A 19387-nucleotide genomic window follows, 5' to 3' on the forward strand; every position below is an offset into this window, starting at 1 on the left:
CGCACACAAACTCACAATATGTACAGGCAATAGACACATGCACACTCTATGAAATGCTACAGCAACGCATTTCTAACTGAAGTCAATGTTGTACAGGTCCATAACAAGAAACAATAAAAGATGTGACCAGGAAATAATGAGAATTTCTTCAAACTAAATATTGTATTCAACTTGATGCAATCTATTTTCTTGGGGCACTGTGTAACTTTTGTGGTAGAGGGCCACCTGCTTGTCTCCATTGCTTTGCCTGGGACGCTGCACAGTATGGCATTAAACAAATCTATCTGCATTTATCCCATTACAGGAGTTTTTATTTCTCAAAACTACCACAAAACCGTGCATTCTTGCTGTGAGCGGGCCCGCTTCTCCACAGATCTGACCTGTAACTTGACCTGGTTATGTGACTGCCATGGAGAGTTACATTAAATGCCATACTGTGGAAAATACCTGGAAAACACAATAACATATCCATGGAGAAAAGTGGATGGCAGGCGGTGGACGCTCTACCAGAAAAGTTACACAGTGCACCTTTATTCTAAACTCTTATACTTACAGGCCACAATAGCGTTTTAGTTCATAATTTAATAGTTTCATTTGAATTTGTGAGTAAGATGAATAAATCCTGACATGTTTCGGTTACAGCTGCATCTTTGCAAAATCAAAATATTGTACCATATTTTTCCGACTATAAGTCGCACTTTTTGGGGAAATGCATTTTATAAAATCAGAGACCAGGAACCGACATTTCTTCTTGAAAGGTTAAGTTCTAGTAATAACAATAGAACAGAGAACAACAGGCTGAATAGACGTTAATATGTTAACGTCACATATGAACAGTTCTTCAGATAACTATAGCATAAACAACAGAACATAAGTTTACCAAACTCTCCATCTCACTCCAAATCACTAAATCCATTGAATTCTTCATCCTCTGTGTCACTTCTGCGTGACCTCCGGAGATAAACCATAGATTTTACGACAGGAGGCATGCGCAGTAGAGTGCAAAGTGACAGTGGTACAGGAGTAATAGTAGTACTGACACACAAGCCTAGAGCGCCCTCTCGCGGCTGTCAGTCTGAACATTTTAATATATACATTTTTATATATAAGTTGCAGGACCACCCAGACCATGAAAAAAAAGTGTGACTTAAAGTCTGAAATATACAGTAATTGAATTTTGAAGTAGTCTTGGCTGGTGTTTAAGTCAAGCCCTGATTTCTAATATTTCAGTTTCCTATTTATCTTAATTAAATTCTCATTCTTCACTGGTCACACGTGGTTAACAGTGTAATATAATGTATGATTCCCTCAAACCCCTGCTCTGTCTCTGTCTCTGAGACTTGTGCGTGAGACAGGACAGAGCAGGGGTTTGAGGGGTTCAAGAGGGAGGGAGATACAGTTAAGTTGAAACTGGTCTGATTGAGTTGTGACACGGGTGTCCTAACAGTGTCCTAAACTGTCCAATTCTCCATCTGTCTCCTCTTTAAACACTTTAAGTCCACCCGTGTCACAACTCAATCAGACCAGTTTCAACTTAACTGTATCTCCCTCCCTCTTGAACTCCTCTGAAACACAAATAAACAGGATACAGGCATAAACTGCCGCATGAAACTGCATTTGAACAGTTCTGAGTCTGGACAAGAGTGTAGGTGCATTTACTTTACTTATCACCTGCTTGTCTAAATGGAGAGTGATAGGATAACAGTCCTATATCACACAAAATGGATTCTTGTGAGCTTTAAGCCATGTTATAATGTTGTTACCACATCGAAAACAAATTTGGAGTTAAACCAACTGTCGGAATTCTGTTTCAGGTTTTCAGGATTGGGTCTAGACCCGCACTGTTTCTTGGGAAAAGAACCAGGTGCATTCTTCCAGGCAAAACAATAATGTGACTGAAGCTAATGTCAGACCCACTACTGGAAAAGTTACACAGTGAAGCTTGAACTATAGGATAAATAATACAGCTATATCTAAAGTGAAACAGATGTCAGTATTGTGAGTGGCTCGCATCTCTACAATCTGGCATGCAACTTGGTCTGGTGGAGTCACTTGCTTGTCACCATGGCGACAGAATTATTATTTTTTTAAATGAAAACAAAATAAAGGCACAAAGGCCTAAAGGCCAGAACCGCTTTGATTCAAAGCCATAATGTTGACCAGAGTTTATATGGGTGAGTCAGAAACAGTCGGTCGTTGACACACTTGTAGACAGACACAGAGAAGTAGAAGTCTCCAACTGCAAACATACTTGTTAGTTATTATTAAGATTATTGATACTAATAACATTATGGGAAGAAAGAACAACAAAACACCTAGTCGTATGGCGATTAGTGAGAACCAGACACACAAACCACTTGCTGAAGCTGCTTCAGGCCATTGTTGTGAAACAATGGTGGACGACCTTCAGACAACTAAAACCAAGGCATCTCAAGCTCCCAGGGGAGCTTCAACCAACCAAAGGCCCAAGAAAATCTGGCATCAGGGCAATGGATCAGAGATGTTTGAAGCAAGTCAAAAGTATGTACCAAGAGGAGAAAGGAGACAGAGGGCAGAGACAACACCCAATCATGGCAGAGCCACTGGTAATGAAATCAACAGGGAGAGCTCTCAAGCTGCTAACAACTGGGGAAAGAGCGGTGGAAGGAGAGGCAATGGACCCCGACCTGATAGGGAGGGTCCAAAACACCACAAAGCACAAACTGAAGCAACACAAGCTTCACAAGAGAAAGCAAAGCCCGAGTTTGTGCTTGCTCCTATACCAACAGAAAATCCCTGCTTTAAGACAACTGCAAAATCACAGCAAGACAGTCCCTCCAGACAGGCTACTGAAGTTACATATGACAGTCAAAACTGGTGGAAACCTCCACCAGAAACTCAAGTGTATCTTCAGAGCCCACCCAAAGAACAGAGACTACCGAGACGCCTTCCAAGAACGGCAGGTGACCGCAATACTCCAGCGAAACCTGGTGAAGTGAAACCAGCCCCAAAGCCCAGCAAAGATGGAGGCTGTTCAAGTTTCACTGTAGAGACTGTAGAAACTCAAAATTGTGGCAGGAGCAGCAAACAAACTTTAAGATTGCAAGCTCTCCTGATCCATCAGGAGTCTCACAACACCGGTCCCAGGGTGGTCCAAGAGGAAGCACAAAAAACTGACCCTGAAAACACCAAACAAAGTGATCGGTTCTATGGTGAAATACCAGACGAACCGGACGAGGTCATCACAAGACCACCAGGAGCAGGCAACAAACGACGAAAAAAGAAGAAAAGCTCCAGGGCCGGATTTCACTTTTTTTGTTTTGGTGATGAACCAGAAGGCGGTGGATTTTACCTAAACTAAACTGTAACTAAACTAACTGTATATATATTTATGTATATAACATATATACACACATGTCATAAAAAAATAAAAAAATAAAAAACAAAATTCTGTCTTATCTTTCGTTCAACAATAGAAACTTGCGTCTGTCTTTTAGATTTTGTCTGTATTTTAGATTAGACCTGTGCTTCCCACAGTGGGTTTTGTGAACAACCTTTGGGGCCCCCAGCAATGCCTCTGAGGCCCCCAGGGCCCCCCCAAAGGCCATTTACAAGACAAGCATGCTTTATAGTAGTATTATGCCTACAGCCATAATTCTATATTGTTTAACATGTAAATGTAAGAGGAAAAACATAAAAATACATATTCAGTTAAATAGTTTCAATTATTATTTGGGGCCCCCGCATGATCTTCGTATTGATGGGGGCCGTGACCGTTCATAAAAATGTGCTACGTCACTTTTCTTGTAGCTGGGTTTATGTGAATATTTTAGAGTATGGCATTAAATGTATTTTATTTATTCAATTACTACATTACTATATTCAATCATATTTTCATTGGTCAATTTTTTTTACTGTCAGCAGGGGTGGCCCTTCCACAGACCTGATCTGTAACATTTCTTGGTTTAAATTTACTTCCAATCTCAGTGTAAACAAGTAAAAGTAGCCAGCATCAAACTACTGTACTTGTTGCTGCTTGTCTGCTTATAGTACTACTTGACTGTGTAACTTGGACCTGATTTCATCTTGTAATGCAATTTGTCAAGTTTGTTTAAGAATATTCACTCACATCAGCCTGTACATTTAATTTTAATTCACACAACCCACACTTCATCTAGATTACCTACCTTTACGCACCACCTCTAACACGTGTTTTGGTAGTTTAACAGTTCAAATTTCAAAGCTGCTGTTTGCAAAAGGCGCCCTCTTGTGGCAACACCTTACATGATCTCTAAACCATCCATGCTCTAAATCCGTTTGCATTGATCATTTATTGAGCCCTATATTTTAGATGTAGTTTGACAAATTGTAATGTTAATAATCATTATATTTATTTCTAAGGGGCCAGACCAGTTCGTAGGGACCGTTTGAAGGATTTTTCAACATGCAAATGATGAAAAGTTTGAACTCACTAATACACATGTTGGTGGGAAAACTATCCAAAATACATGCACCTTGTACTTGGACATGCACTTTGTCAAATTATTTAGGTGAAACTTTTCTGGAGGAGGGTGCATCACTTGACGGTCTCCATGGAGATGTTATTGGTTTGCCTAGAATGTTCCACTGTATGGCTTGTTTCCTGTTTCCATGGTGACAAGTGGGTAATAAAGCCAAATTACAGGTCAGATCTGTGACATTCTGAAAGCAATAAATATAATTATTAAATGTTAGGTAACTGAATGCCATATTGCCACAGTGATGTCATGGAGCTATCATCTCCATGGAGAGAAAAAGTTACATAGAACACCTTTAGAGTAAATAGAAAAGCACTCATGTTATGTTGAATTTCCATTTTATTGACCCAGTTCTGTAGCTACACATCATACAGTAACACACATCTGCCTCTGTCCATGAAGCAACAACACCCCAAAAACGACAACAAACCAAAGAGGAAATCAAGACACCACTGGTCACATGATCCTCCGCAGCCAATCACACCAAAGCCCGTGTCACATGACCACAGTTTTAAACATGAAACCCGAAACTGTCGCTTTCTGGAGAACTTTCCGGCATCAATAAATTTAGATCCATAAATACTCATTGATTGTAACACTCTGATATACAGTATATTAGATCTGATATTACTTCCACTATTTACAAGAGCACGATATATTTCCAGTGTCCAGTCATACACACACGCACACAAACTCACAATATGTACAGGCAATAGACACATGCACACTCTATGAAATGCTACAGCAACGCATTTCTAACTGAAGTCAATGTTGTACAGGTCCATAACAAGAAACAATAAAAGATGTGACCAGGAAATAATGAGAATTTCTTCAAACTAAATATTGTATTCAACTTGATGCAATCTATTTTCTTGGGGCACTGTGTAACTTTTGTGGTAGAGGGCCACCTGCTTGTCTCCATTGCTTTGCCTGGGACGCTGCACAGTATGGCATTAAACAAATCTATCTGCATTTATCCCATTACAGGAGTTTTTATTTCTCAAAACTACCACAAAACCGTGCATTCTTGCTGTGAGCGGGCCCGCTTCTCCACAGATCTGACCTGTAACTTGACCTGGTTATGTGACTGCCATGGAGAGTTACATTAAATGCCATACTGTGGAAAATACCTGGAAAACACAATAACATATCCATGGAGAAAAGTGGATGGCAGGCGGTGGACGCTCTACCAGAAAAGTTACACAGTGCACCTTTATTCTAAACTCTTATACTTACAGGCCACAATAGCGTTTTAGTTCATAATTTAATAGTTTCATTTGAATTTGTGAGTAAGATGAATAAATCCTGACATGTTTCGGTTACAGCTGCATCTTTGCAAAATCAAAATATTGTACCATATTTTTCCGACTATAAGTCGCACTTTTTGGGGAAATGCATTTTATAAAATCAGAGGCCGACATTTCTTCTTGAAAGGTTAAGTTCTAGTAATAACAATAGAACAGAGAACAACAGGCTGAATAGACGTTAATATGTTAACGTCACATATGAACAGTTCTTCAGATAACTATAGCATAAACAACAGAACATAAGTTTACCAAACTCTCCATCTCACTCCAAATCACTAAATCCATTGAATTCTTCATCCTCTGTGTCACTTCTGCGTGACCTCCGGAGATAAACCATAGATTTTACGACAGGAGGCATGCGCAGTAGAGTGCAAAGTGACAGTGGTACAGGAGTAATAGTAGTACTGACACACAAGCCTAGAGCGCCCTCTCGCGGCTGTCAGTCTGAACATTTTAATATACATTTTTATATATAAGTTGCAGGACCACCCAGACCATGAAAAAAAAGTGTGACTTAAAGTCTGAAATATACAGTAATTGAATTTTGAAGTAGTCTTGGCTGGTGTTTAAGTCAAGCCCTGATTTCTAATATTTCAGTTTCCTATTTATCTTAATTAAATTCTCATTCTTCACTGGTCACACGTGGTTAACAGTGTAATATAATGTATGATTCCCTCAAACCCCTGCTCTGTCTCTGTCTCTGAGACTTGTGCGTGAGACAGGACAGAGCAGGGGTTTGAGGGGTTCAAGAGGGAGGGAGATACAGTTAAGTTGAAACTGGTCTGATTGAGTTGTGACACGGGTGTCCTAACAGTGTCCTAAACTGTCCAATTCTCCATCTGTCTCCTCTTTAAACACTTTAAGTCCACCCGTGTCACAACTCAATCAGACCAGTTTCAACTTAACTGTATCTCCCTCCCTCTTGAACTCCTCTGAAACACAAATAAACAGGATACAGGCATAAACTGCCGCATGAAACTGCATTTGAACAGTTCTGAGTCTGGACAAGAGTGTAGGTGCATTTACTTTACTTATCACCTGCTTGTCTAAATGGAGAGTGATAGGATAACAGTCCTATATCACACAAAATGGATTCTTGTGAGCTTTAAGCCATGTTATAATGTTATATGTTGTTACCACATCGAAAACAAATTTGGAGTTAAACCAACTGTCGGAATTCTGTTTCAGGTTTTCAGGATTGGGTCTAGACCCGCACTGTTTCTTGGGAAAAGAACCAGGTGCATTCTTCCAGGCAAAACAATAATGTGACTGAAGCTAATGTCAGACCCACTACTGGAAAAGTTACACAGTGAAGCTTGAACTATAGGATAAATAATACAGCTATATCTAAAGTGAAACAGATGTCAGTATTGTGAGTGGCTCGCATCTCTACAATCTGGCATGCAACTTGGTCTGGTGGAGTCACTTGCTTGTCACCATGGCGACAGAATTATTTTTAAAAATGAAAACAAAATAAAGGCATAAAGGCCTAAAGGCCAGAACCGCTTTGATTCAAAGCCATAATGTTGACCAGAGTTTATATGGGTGAGTCAGAATAAGGGACACCTAAAGTTTTGCATTAGCAACCGATAAGGTACCGTAGCAACTGAGGACGCTTTTTATTTCATCTTTCAGCACATGAGCATGCCAACCACTGATTCTGTGATTACTGAAGGATCCATCAGTATTCAACATGAGACTAAAAACATCACTGTTAAAGGAGCCAAAACATAAAGAACTTGTGAGTTGTGTTGGCTGGACTTCAGCAGATGAAGTGTACTCCTGCAGTGAAGATCACCAGATTCTGAAGTGGAACCTGCTAACTAGTGAAACTAGTTTGGTTGCCAAGCTTCCAGATGACTTTTATCCGATTGAACTCCACTGGTTTCCTAAAACTCTGGGCTCCAAGAAACAGAACCAAGCTGACATATTCGTTCTTACTAGTACCGATGGAAAATTCCACTTAGTTTCTAAAAGTGGGCTCATTGAAAAGAGTGTAGATGCACACAATGGAGCTGTGCTATCTGGAAGATGGAACTGTGATGGTAGTGCTCTAATTACAGCTGGGGAGGATGGCCAAATCAAGATTTGGTCCAAGAGTGGAATGCTGCGATCTACACTTGCTAGCCAAGGTTCCCCAGTGTATTCTGTTGCTTGGGGCCCTGACTCAGACAGAATTCTGTACACATCAGGAAGGCAGCTCATTATTAAGCCATTGCAGCCCAGTGCTAAAGTCATACAGTGGAAAGCTCATGATGGCCTTATTTTAAAAGTTGATTGGAATTCAGTCAATGACTTGATAATATCAGGGGGGGAAGATTGTAAATATAAGGTGTGGGACAGCTTTGGTCGGTTGCTTTACACATCATCTCCCCATGATTACCCAGTCACCTCTTTGTCCTGGGCTCCCGATGGAGAGGTGTTTGCCATGGGCTCCTTCAACACACTACGACTTTGTGATAAAACTGGATGGTCCTATGCCTTGGAGAAGCCCAACACTGGAAGTGTGTTTAGCCTGGCCTGGTCTGCAGATGGCACCCAAATTGCTGGTTCCTGTGGTAATGGACATGTCATCTTTGCTCACATTGTGGAGCAGCACTGGGAGTGGAAGAATTTTGTGATCACCCTCACCAAGAGAAGAACCATGCAGGTGCTAAATGTGATCGATGAGGCAGTGGATGTGTTAGAGTTCAGGGATCGGGTCATAAAAGCCTCACTGGCATTTGGGCATCTTGTTGTTGCCACCTCACTCCAGTGCTATGTTTACAGNTTCGTTCTTACTAGTACCGATGGAAAATTCCACTTAGTTTCTAAAAGTGGGCTCATTGAAAAGAGTGTAGATGCACACAATGGAGCTGTGCTATCTGGAAGATGGAACTGTGATGGTAGTGCTCTAATTACAGCTGGGGAGGATGGCCAAATCAAGATTTGGTCCAAGAGTGGAATGCTGCGATCTACACTTGCTAGCCAAGGTTCCCCAGTGTATTCTGTTGCTTGGGGCCCTGACTCAGACAGAATTCTGTACACATCAGGAAGGCAGCTCATTATTAAGCCATTGCAGCCCAGTGCTAAAGTCATACAGTGGAAAGCTCATGATGGCCTTATTTTAAAAGTTGATTGGAATTCAGTCAATGACTTGATAATATCAGGGGGGGAAGATTGTAAATATAAGGTGTGGGACAGCTTTGGTCGGTTGCTTTACACATCATCTCCCCATGATTACCCAGTCACCTCTTTGTCCTGGGCTCCCGATGGAGAGGTGTTTGCCATGGGCTCCTTCAACACACTACGACTTTGTGATAAAACTGGATGGTCCTATGCCTTGGAGAAGCCCAACACTGGAAGTGTGTTTAGCCTGGCCTGGTCTGCAGATGGCACCCAAATTGCTGGTTCCTGTGGTAATGGACATGTCATCTTTGCTCACATTGTGGAGCAGCACTGGGAGTGGAAGAATTTTGTGATCACCCTCACCAAGAGAAGAACCATGCAGGTGCTAAATGTGATCGATGAGGCAGTGGATGTGTTAGAGTTCAGGGATCGGGTCATAAAAGCCTCACTGGCATTTGGGCATCTTGTTGTTGCCACCTCTCACTCCAGTGCTATGTTTACAGTTCAAAAAACTGGAATACTCCTCTCATCTTTGACCTGAAAGAGGGAAATGTCAGCCTTATTCTTCAAACAGAGAAACATTTTCTGCTTGTGGATGGAGCGGGCTTGTATATATTCTCATATGAGGGTCGACTTATATGTTCTCCAAAATTTCCTGGGATGAGGGCTGATATTCTCAATGCTCAAGGCATCTCTCTTAGCAACGACACAATTGCTCTTCGAGATAAAAGTGATGAGAAAGTCATATATCTCTTTGATGCCCTGACGGGGAAAGCCTTTGGTGATGGTAAACCATTGACTCATAAGATGGAGGTGGTGGATGTTGCCCTGGACCAGTGCGGCCCCTTGAAGGAGCGCAAAATCGCTTTCATAGACAAGAACCGTGACCTTTACCTGACCTCTGTACATCAAGGACGACAACCCAAAATTTGCAAAATCGGTAGTATGGTTCACTGTATGCAATGGAATGATTCTTCTAACATCTTGTGCGGTATTCAAGACAATCAGTTTACGGTGTGGTACTACCCAAGTGTGGTGTTTGTTGATAAGGACCTTTTACCGCACACACTTTATGTTAAAGATGCAAGTGAGTTTGCCCGGGCACCACATATTTTGAGCTATGTGGGCACCAAGGTGACATTGCGCCAAGGGGATGGTTCTTTGGTGTACAGCACTGTTCCACCTTATCCAGCCATTCTCCATGACTACAGCTCCTCTTCTCGCTGGGAGGATGCACTGCACTTGTGTCGCTTCGCCAAAGACCAGTCTTTGTGGGCATGTCTTGCTGGAATGACTATGGCTAGTAAAGAGTTAACAACGGCAGAGATGGCCTATGCTGCTATTGGACAGTTACCTCGTGTGCAGTACATTCACTTCATAAAGGAGCAGGCATCTAAAGAGTCCTCTCTTGCCCATATGCTGCTGTTCAGTGGTCAGGTCCAGGAGGCTGAAGCAGTTCTGTTACAAAGCCGGGCTTATTTATCAGGCTATACAGATCAACATTGACCTGTTCAACTGGGAAAGGGCACTGGAACTAGCAGTCAAACACAAGACCCATGTGGACACTGTGCTGGCATTCAGAGAGAAGTTTCTCCAGAGGTTTGGCAGAAAAGAATCTAACAAGAGATTTCTTCAGTACGCAGAAGGGGTTGAAGTGGACTGGGAGATAATCCAAGTGAAGATTGAGATGGAGTTATCCAAAGAGCGTGAGAGGGCAGCTAATGCATCTGTCAGAGGCAGCATGGCCTCACGTCGATAATGTTTGTGGGACCTCAGCATAAACTGTGTAAAGATGTGTGTCTCTGAAGGTTTGTTGATATTCAAGTTTGGCACTGGGTCATATATAGACTGGTGAGAGATTTAGCCACTTAGAAGCAGCTGATGAACAGATGCATTAGCTGCCCTCTCACATTCTTTACGCTCAAGTGTATCTTCAGAGCCCACCCAAAGAACAGAGACTACCGAGACGCCTTCCAAGAACGGCAGGTGACCGCAATACTCCAGCGAAACCTGGTGAAGTGAAACCAGCCCCAAAGCCCAGCAAAGATGGAGGCTGTTCAAGTTTCACTGTAGAGACTGTAGAAACTCAAAATTGTGGCAGGAGCAGCAAACAAACTTTAAGATTGCAAGCTCTCCTGATCCATCAGGAGTCTCACAACACCGGTCCCAGGGTGGTCCAAGAGGAAGCACAAAAAAACTGACCCTGAAAACACCAAACAAAGTGATCGGTTCTATGGTGAAATACCAGACGAACCGGACGAGGTCATCACAAGACCACCAGGAGCAGGCAACAAACGACGAAAAAAGAAGAAAAGCTCCAGGGCCGGATTTCACTTTTTTTGTTTTGGTGATGAACCAGAAGGCGGTGGATTTTACCTAAACTAAACTGTAACTAAACTAACTGTATATATATTTATGTATATAACATATATATACACACATGTCATAAAAAAATAAAAATAAAAAACAAAATTCTGTCTTATCTTTCGTTCAACAATAGAAACTTGCGTCTGTCTTTTAGATTTTGTCTGTATTTTAGATTAGACCTGTGCTTCCCACAGTGGGTTTTGTGAACAACCTTTGGGGCCCCCAGCAATGCCTCTGAGGCCCCCAGGGCCCCCCCAAAGGCCATTTACAAGACAAGCATGCTTTATAGTAGTATTATGCCTACAGCCATAATTCTATATTGTTTAACATGTAAATGTAAGAGGAAAAACATAAAAATACATATTCAGTTAAATAGTTTCAATTATTATTTGGGGCCCCCGCATGATCTTCGTATTGATGGGGGCCGTGACCGTTCATAAAAATGTGCTACGTCACTTTTCTTGTAGCTGGGTTTATGTGAATATTTTAGAGTATGGCATTAAATGTATTTTATTTATTCAATTACTACATTACTATATTCAATCATATTTTCATTGGTCAATTTTTTTTACTGTCAGCAGGGGTGGCCCTTCCACAGACCTGATCTGTAACATTTCTTGGTTTAAATTTACTTCCAATCTCAGTGTAAACAAGTAAAAGTAGCCAGCATCAAACTACTGTACTTGTTGCTGCTTGTCTGCTTATAGTACTACTTGACTGTGTAACTTGGACCTGATTTCATCTTGTAATGCAATTTGTCAAGTTTGTTTAAGAATATTCACTCACATCAGCCTGTACATTTAATTTTAATTCACACAACCCACACTTCATCTAGATTACCTACCTTTACGCACCACCTCTAACACGTGTTTTGGTAGTTTAACAGTTCAAATTTCAAAGCTGCTGTTTGCAAAAGGCGCCCTCTTGTGGCAACACCTTACATGATCTCTAAACCATCCATGCTCTAAATCCGTTTGCATTGATCATTTATTGAGCCCTATATTTTAGATGTAGTTTGACAAATTGTAGGGCAAAATTGTAATGTTAATAATCATTATATTTATTTCTAAGGGGCCAGACCAGTTCGTAGGGACCGTTTGAAGGATTTTTCAACATGCAAATGATGAAAAGTTTGAACTCACTAATACACATGTTGGTGGGAAAACTATCCAAAATACATGCACCTTGTACTTGGACATGCACTTTGTCAAATTATTTAGGTGAAACTTTTCTGGAGGAGGGTGCATCACTTGACGGTCTCCATGGAGATGTTATTGGTTTGCCTAGAATGTTCCACTGTATGGCTTGTTTCCTGTTTCCATGGTGACAAGTGGGTAATAAAGCCAAATTACAGGTCAGATCTGTGACATTCTGAAAGCAATAAATATAATTATTAAATGTTAGGTAACTGAATGCCATATTGCCACAGTGATGTCATGGAGCTATCATCTCCATGGAGAGAAAAAGTTACATAGAACACCTTTAGAGTAAATAGAAAAGCACTCATGTTATGTTGAATTTCCATTTTATTGACCCAGTTCTGTAGCTACACATCATACAGTAACACACATCTGCCTCTGTCCATGAAGCAACAACACCCCAAAAACGACAACAAACCAAAGAGGAAATCAAGACACCACTGGTCACATGATCCTCCGCAGCCAATCACACCAAAGCCCGTGTCACATGACCACAGTTTTAAACATGAAACCCGAAACTGTCGCTTTCTGGAGAACTTTCCGGCATCAATAAATTTAGATCCATAAATACTCATTGATTGTAACACTCTGATATACAGTATATTAGATCTGATATTACTTCCACTATTTACAAGAGCACGATATATTTCCAGTGTCCAGTCATACACACACGCACACAAACTCACAATATGTACAGGCAATAGACACATGCACACTCTATGAAATGCTACAGCAACGCATTTCTAACTGAAGTCAATGTTGTACAGGTCCATAACAAGAAACAATAAAAGATGTGACCAGGAAATAATGAGAATTTCTTCAAACTAAATATTGTATTCAACTTGATGCAATCTATTTTCTTGGGGCACTGTGTAACTTTTGTGGTAGAGGGCCACCTGCTTGTCTCCATTGCTTTGCCTGGGACGCTGCACAGTATGGCATTAAACAAATCTATCTGCATTTATCCCATTACAGGAGTTTTTTATTTCTCAAAACTACCACAAAACCGTGCATTCTTGCTGTGAGCGGGCCCGCTTCTCCACAGATCTGACCTGTAACTTGACCTGGTTATGTGACTGCCATGGAGAGTTACATTAAATGCCATACTGTGGAAAATACCTGGAAAACACAATAACATATCCATGGAGAAAAGTGGATGGCAGGCGGTGGACGCTCTACCAGAAAAGTTACACAGTGCACCTTTATTCTAAACTCTTATACTTACAGGCCACAATAGCGTTTTAGTTCATAATTTAATAGTTTCATTTGAATTTGTGAGTAAGATGAATAAATCCTGACATGTTTCGGTTACAGCTGCATCTTTGCAAAATCAAAATATTGTACCATATTTTTCCGACTATAAGTCGCACTTTTTGGGGAAATGCATTTTATAAAATCAGAGACCAGGAACCGACATTTCTTCTTGAAAGGTTAAGTTCTAGTAATAACAATAGAACAGAGAACAACAGGCTGAATAGACGTTAATATGTTAACGTCACATATGAACAGTTCTTCAGATAACTATAGCATAAACAACAGAACATAAGTTTACCAAACTCTCCATCTCACTCCAAATCACTAAATCCATTGAATTCTTCATCCTCTGTGTCACTTCTGCGTGACCTCCGGAGATAAACCATAGATTTTACGACAGGAGGCATGCGCAGTAGAGTGCAAAGTGACAGTGGTACAGGAGTAATAGTAGTACTGACACACAAGCCTAGAGCGCCCTCTCGCGGCTGTCAGTCTGAACATTTTAATATATACATTTTTATATATAAGTTGCAGGACCACCCAGACCATGAAAAAAAAGTGTGACTTAAAGTCTGAAATATACAGTAATTGAATTTTGAAGTAGTCTTGGCTGGTGTTTAAGTCAAGCCCTGATTTCTAATATTTCAGTTTCCTATTTATCTTAATTAAATTCTCATTCTTCACTGGTCACACGTGGTTAACAGTGTAATATAATGTATGATTCCCTCAAACCCCTGCTCTGTCTCTGTCTCTGAGACTTGTGCGTGAGACAGGACAGAGCAGGGGTTTGAGGGGTTCAAGAGGGAGGGAGATACAGTTAAGTTGAAACTGGTCTGATTGAGTTGTGACACGGGTGGACTTAAAGTGTTTAAAGAGGAGACAGATGGAGAATTGGACAGTTTAGGACACTGTTAGGACACCCGTGTCACAACTCAATCAGACCAGTTTCAACTTAACTGTATCTCCCTCCCTCTTGAACTCCTCTGAAACACAAATAAACAGGATACAGGCATAAACTGCCGCATGAAACTGCATTTGAACAGTTCTGAGTCTGGACAAGAGTGTAGGTGCATTTACTTTACTTATCACCTGCTTGTCTAAATGGAGAGTGATAGGATAACAGTCCTATATCACACAAAATGGATTCTTGTGAGCTTTAAGCCATGTTATAATGTTGTTACCACATCGAAAACAAATTTGGAGTTAAACCAACTGTCGGAATTCTGTTTCAGGTTTTCAGGATTGGGTCTAGACCCGCACTGTTTCTTGGGAAAAGAACCAGGTGCATTCTTCCAGGCAAAACAATAATGTGACTGAAGCTAATGTCAGACCCACTACTGGAAAAGTTACACAGTGAAGCTTGAACTATAGGATAAATAATACAGCTATATCTAAAGTGAAACAGATGTCAGTATTGTGAGTGGCTCGCATCTCTACAATCTGGCATGCAACTTGGTCTGGTGGAGTCACTTGCTTGTCACCATGGCGACAGAATTATTATTTTTTTTAAATGAAAACAAAATAAAGGCATAAAGGCCTAAAGGCCAGAACCGCTTTGATTCAAAGCCATAATGTTGACCAGAGTTTATATGGGTGAGTCAGAATAAGGGACACCTAAAGTTTTGCATTAGCAACCGATAAGGTACCGTAGCAACTGAGGACGCTTTTTATTTCATCTTTCAGCACATGAGCATGCCAACCACTGAGTATTCAACATGAGACTAAAAACATCACTGTTAAAGGAGCCAAAACATAAAGAACTTGTGAGTTGTGTTGGCTGGACTTCAGCAGATGAAGTGTACTCCTGCAGTGAAGATCACCAGATTCTGAAGTGGAACCTGCTAACTAGTGAAACTAGTTTGGTTGCCAAGCTTCCAGATGACTTTTATCCGATTGAACTCCACTGGTTTCCTAAAACTCTGGGCTCCAAGAAACAGAACCAAGCTGACATATTCGTTCTTACTAGTACCGATGGAAAATTCCACTTAGTTTCTAAAAGTGGGCTCATTGAAAAGAGTGTAGATGCACACAATGGAGCTGTGCTATCTGGAAGATGGAACTGTGATGGTAGTGCTCTAATTACAGCTGGGGAGGATGGCCAAATCAAGATTTGGTCCAAGAGTGGAATGCTGCGATCTACACTTGCTAGCCAAGGTTCCCCAGTGTATTCTGTTGCTTGGGGCCCTGACTCAGACAGAATTCTGTACACATCAGGAAGGCAGCTCATTATTAAGCCATTGCAGCCCAGTGCTAAAGTCATACAGTGGAAAGCTCATGATGGCCTTATTTTAAAAGTTGATTGGAATTCAGTCAATGACTTGATAATATCAGGGGGGGAAGATTGTAAATATAAGGTGTGGGACAGCTTTGGTCGGTTGCTTTACACATCATCTCCCCATGATTACCCAGTCACCTCTTTGTCCTGGGCTCCCGATGGAGAGGTGTTTGCCATGGGCTCCTTCAACACACTACGACTTTGTGATAAAACTGGATGGTCCTATGCCTTGGAGAAGCCCAACACTGGAAGTGTGTTTAGCCTGGCCTGGTCTGCAGATGGCACCCAAATTGCTGGTTCCTGTGGTAATGGACATGTCATCTTTGCTCACATTGTGGAGCAGCACTGGGAGTGGAAGAATTTTGTGATCACCCTCACCAAGAGAAGAACCATGCAGGTGCTAAATGTGATCGATGAGGCAGTGGATGTGTTAGAGTTCAGGGATCGGGTCATAAAAGCCTCACTGGCATTTGGGCATCTTGTTGTTGCCACCTCACTCCAGTGCTATGTTTACAGTTCAAAAAACTGGAATACTCCTCTCATCTTTGACCTGAAAGAGGGAAATGTCAGCCTTATTCTTCAAACAGAGAAACATTTTCTGCTTGTGGATGGAGCGGGCTTGTATATATTCTCATATGAGGGTCGACTTATATGTTCTCCAAAATTTCCTGGGATGAGGGCTGATATTCTCAATGCTCAAGGCATCTCTCTTAGCAACGACACAATTGCTCTTCGAGATAAAAGTGATGAGAAAGTCATATATCTCTTTGATGCCCTGACGGGGAAAGCCTTTGGTGATGGTAAACCATTGACTCATAAGATGGAGGTGGTGGATGTTGCCCTGGACCAGTGCGGCCCCTTGAAGGAGCGCAAAATCGCTTTCATAGACAAGAACCGTGACCTTTACCTGACCTCTGTACATCAAGGACGACAACCCAAAATTTGCAAAATCGGTAGTATGGTTCACTGTATGCAATGGAATGATTCTTCTAACATCTTGTGCGGTATTCAAGACAATCAGTTTACGGTGTGGTACTACCCAAGTGTGGTGTTTGTTGATAAGGACCTTTTACCGCACACACTTTATGTTAAAGATGCAAGTGAGTTTGCCCGGGCACCACATATTTTGAGCTATGTGGGCACCAAGGTGACATTGCGCCAAGGGGATGGTTCTTTGGTGTACAGCACTGTTCCACCTTATCCAGCCATTCTCCATGACTACAGCTCCTCTTCTCGCTGGGAGGATGCACTGCACTTGTGTCGCTTCGCCAAAGACCAGTCTTTGTGGGCATGTCTTGCTGGAATGACTATGGCTAGTAAAGAGTTAACAACGGCAGAGATGGCCTATGCTGCTATTGGACAGTTACCTCGTGTGCAGTACATTCACTTCATAAAGGAGCAGGCATCTAAAGAGTCCTCTCTTGCCCATATGCTGCTGTTCAGTGGTCAGGTCCAGGAGGCTGAAGCAGTTCTGTTACAAGCCGGGCTTATTTATCAGGCTATACAGATCAACATTGACCTGTTCAACTGGGAAAGGGCACTGGAACTAGCAGTCAAACACAAGACCCATGTGGACACTGTGCTGGCATTCAGAGAGAAGTTTCTCCAGAGGTTTGGCAGAAAAGAATCTAACAAGAGATTTCTTCAGTACGCAGAAGGGGTTGAAGTGGACTGGGAGATAATCCAAGTGAAGATTGAGATGGAGTTATCCAAAGAGCGTGAGAGGGCAGCTAATGCATCTGTCAGAGGCAGCATGGCCTCACGTCGATAATGTTTGTGGGACCTCAGCATAAACTGTGTAAAGATGTGTGTCTCTGAAGGTTTGTTGATATTCAAGTTTGGCACTGGGTCATATATAGACTGGTGAGAGATTTAGCCACTTAGAAGCAGCTGATGAACAGATGCATTAGCTGCCCTCTCACATTCTTTACGCTCAAGTGTATCTTCAGAGCCCACCCAAAGAACAGAGACTACCGAGACGCCTTCCAAGAACGGCAGGTGACCGCAATACTCCAGCGAAACCTGGTGAAGTGAAACCAGCCCCAAAGCCCAGCAAAGATGGAGGCTGTTCAAGTTTCACTGTAGAGACTGTAGAAACTCAAAATTGTGGCAGGAGCAGCAAACAAACTTTAAGATTGCAAGCTCTCCTGATCCATCAGGAGTCTCACAACACCGGTCCCAGGGTGGTCCAAGAGGAAGCACAAAAAACTGACCCTGAAAACACCAAACAAAGTGATCGGTTCTATGGTGAAATACCAGACGAACCGGACGAGGTCATCACAAGACCACCAGGAGCAGGCAACAAACGACGAAAAAAGAAGAAAAGCTCCAGGGCCGGATTTCACTTTTTTTGTTTTGGTGATGAACCAGAAGGCGGTGGATTTTACCTAAACTAAACTGTAACTAAACTAACTGTATATATATTTATGTATATAACATATATACACACATGTCATAAAAAAATAAAAAACAAAATTCTGTCTTATCTTTCGTTCAACAATAGAAACTTGCGTCTGTCTTTTAGATTTTGTCTGTATTTTAGATTAGACCTGTGCTTCCCACAGTGGGTTTTGTGAACAACCTTTGGGGCCCCCAGCAATGCCTCTGAGGCCCCCAGGGCCCCCCCAAAGGCCATTTACAAGACAAGCATGCTTTATAGTAGTATTATGCCTACAGCCATAATTCTATATTGTTTAACATGTAAATGTAAGAGGAAAAACATAAAAATACATATTCAGTTAAATAGTTTCAATTATTATTTGGGGCCCCCGCATGATCTTCGTATTGATGGGGGCCGTGACCGTTCATAAAAATGTGCTACGTCACTTTTCTTGTAGCTGGGTTTATGTGAATATTTTAGAGTATGGCATTAAATGTATTTTATTTATTCAATTACTACATTACTATATTCAATCATATTTTCATTGGTCAATTTTTTTTTACTGTCAGCAGGGGTGGCCCTTCCACAGACCTGATCTGTAACATTTCTTGGTTTAAATTTACTTCCAATCTCAGTGTAAACAAGTAAAAGTAGCCAGCATCAAACTACTGTACTTGTTGCTGCTTGTCTGCTTATAGTACTACTTGACTGTGTAACTTGGACCTGATTTCATCTTGTAATGCAATTTCTCAAGTTTGTTTAAGAATATTCACTCACATCAGCCTGTACATTTAATTTTAATTCACACAACCCACACTTCATCTAGATTACCTACCTTTACGCACCACCTCTAACACGTGTTTTGGTAGTTTAACAGTTCAAATTTCAAAGCTGCTGTTTGCAAAAGGCGCCCTCTTGTGGCAACACCTTACATGATCTCTAAACCATCCATGCTCTAAATCCGTTTGCATTGATCATTTATTGAGCCCTATATTTTAGAT

At 41.4% G+C, this 19387-nt stretch overlaps 2 protein-coding genes and 1 pseudogene across 2 annotated transcripts; all 3 read left to right on the forward strand.

Annotated features, from left to right (window-relative positions):
• Positions 1 to 1617: 1617 nt before the first annotated feature.
• On the forward strand, positions 1618 to 3891 carry LOC129410109 (uncharacterized). The gene is made up of 2 exons (XM_055157475.1): positions 1618 to 3343; positions 3477 to 3891. Exon 1 carries the CDS (start codon positions 2291 to 2293, stop codon positions 3338 to 3340), a length of 1050 nt encoding a protein of 349 aa, XP_055013450.1. The 5' UTR covers positions 1618 to 2290; the 3' UTR covers positions 3341 to 3343; positions 3477 to 3891.
• A 3089-nt stretch (positions 3892 to 6980) lies between these two features.
• LOC129410168 (intraflagellar transport protein 80 homolog) lies at positions 6981 to 11359 on the forward strand (annotated as a pseudogene).
• A 4087-nt stretch (positions 11360 to 15446) lies between these two features.
• On the forward strand, positions 15447 to 18745 carry LOC129410092 (intraflagellar transport protein 80 homolog). Its single transcript, XM_055157378.1, has 2 exons — positions 15447 to 18405; positions 18531 to 18745. The coding sequence occupies exon 1, from the start codon at positions 15447 to 15449 to the stop codon at positions 17775 to 17777; it is 2331 nt and encodes a 776-aa protein (XP_055013353.1). The 3' UTR covers positions 17778 to 18405; positions 18531 to 18745.
• Positions 18746 to 19387: the final 642 nt, after the last annotated feature.

This window comes from Boleophthalmus pectinirostris, unplaced genomic scaffold, assembly GCF_026225935.1.
Source record: "Boleophthalmus pectinirostris isolate CB_2022bp ecotype Guang Dong unplaced genomic scaffold, ASM2622593v1 HiC_scaffold_21, whole genome shotgun sequence".
Classification (NCBI taxonomy): domain Eukaryota; kingdom Metazoa; phylum Chordata; class Actinopteri; order Gobiiformes; family Gobiidae; genus Boleophthalmus; species Boleophthalmus pectinirostris.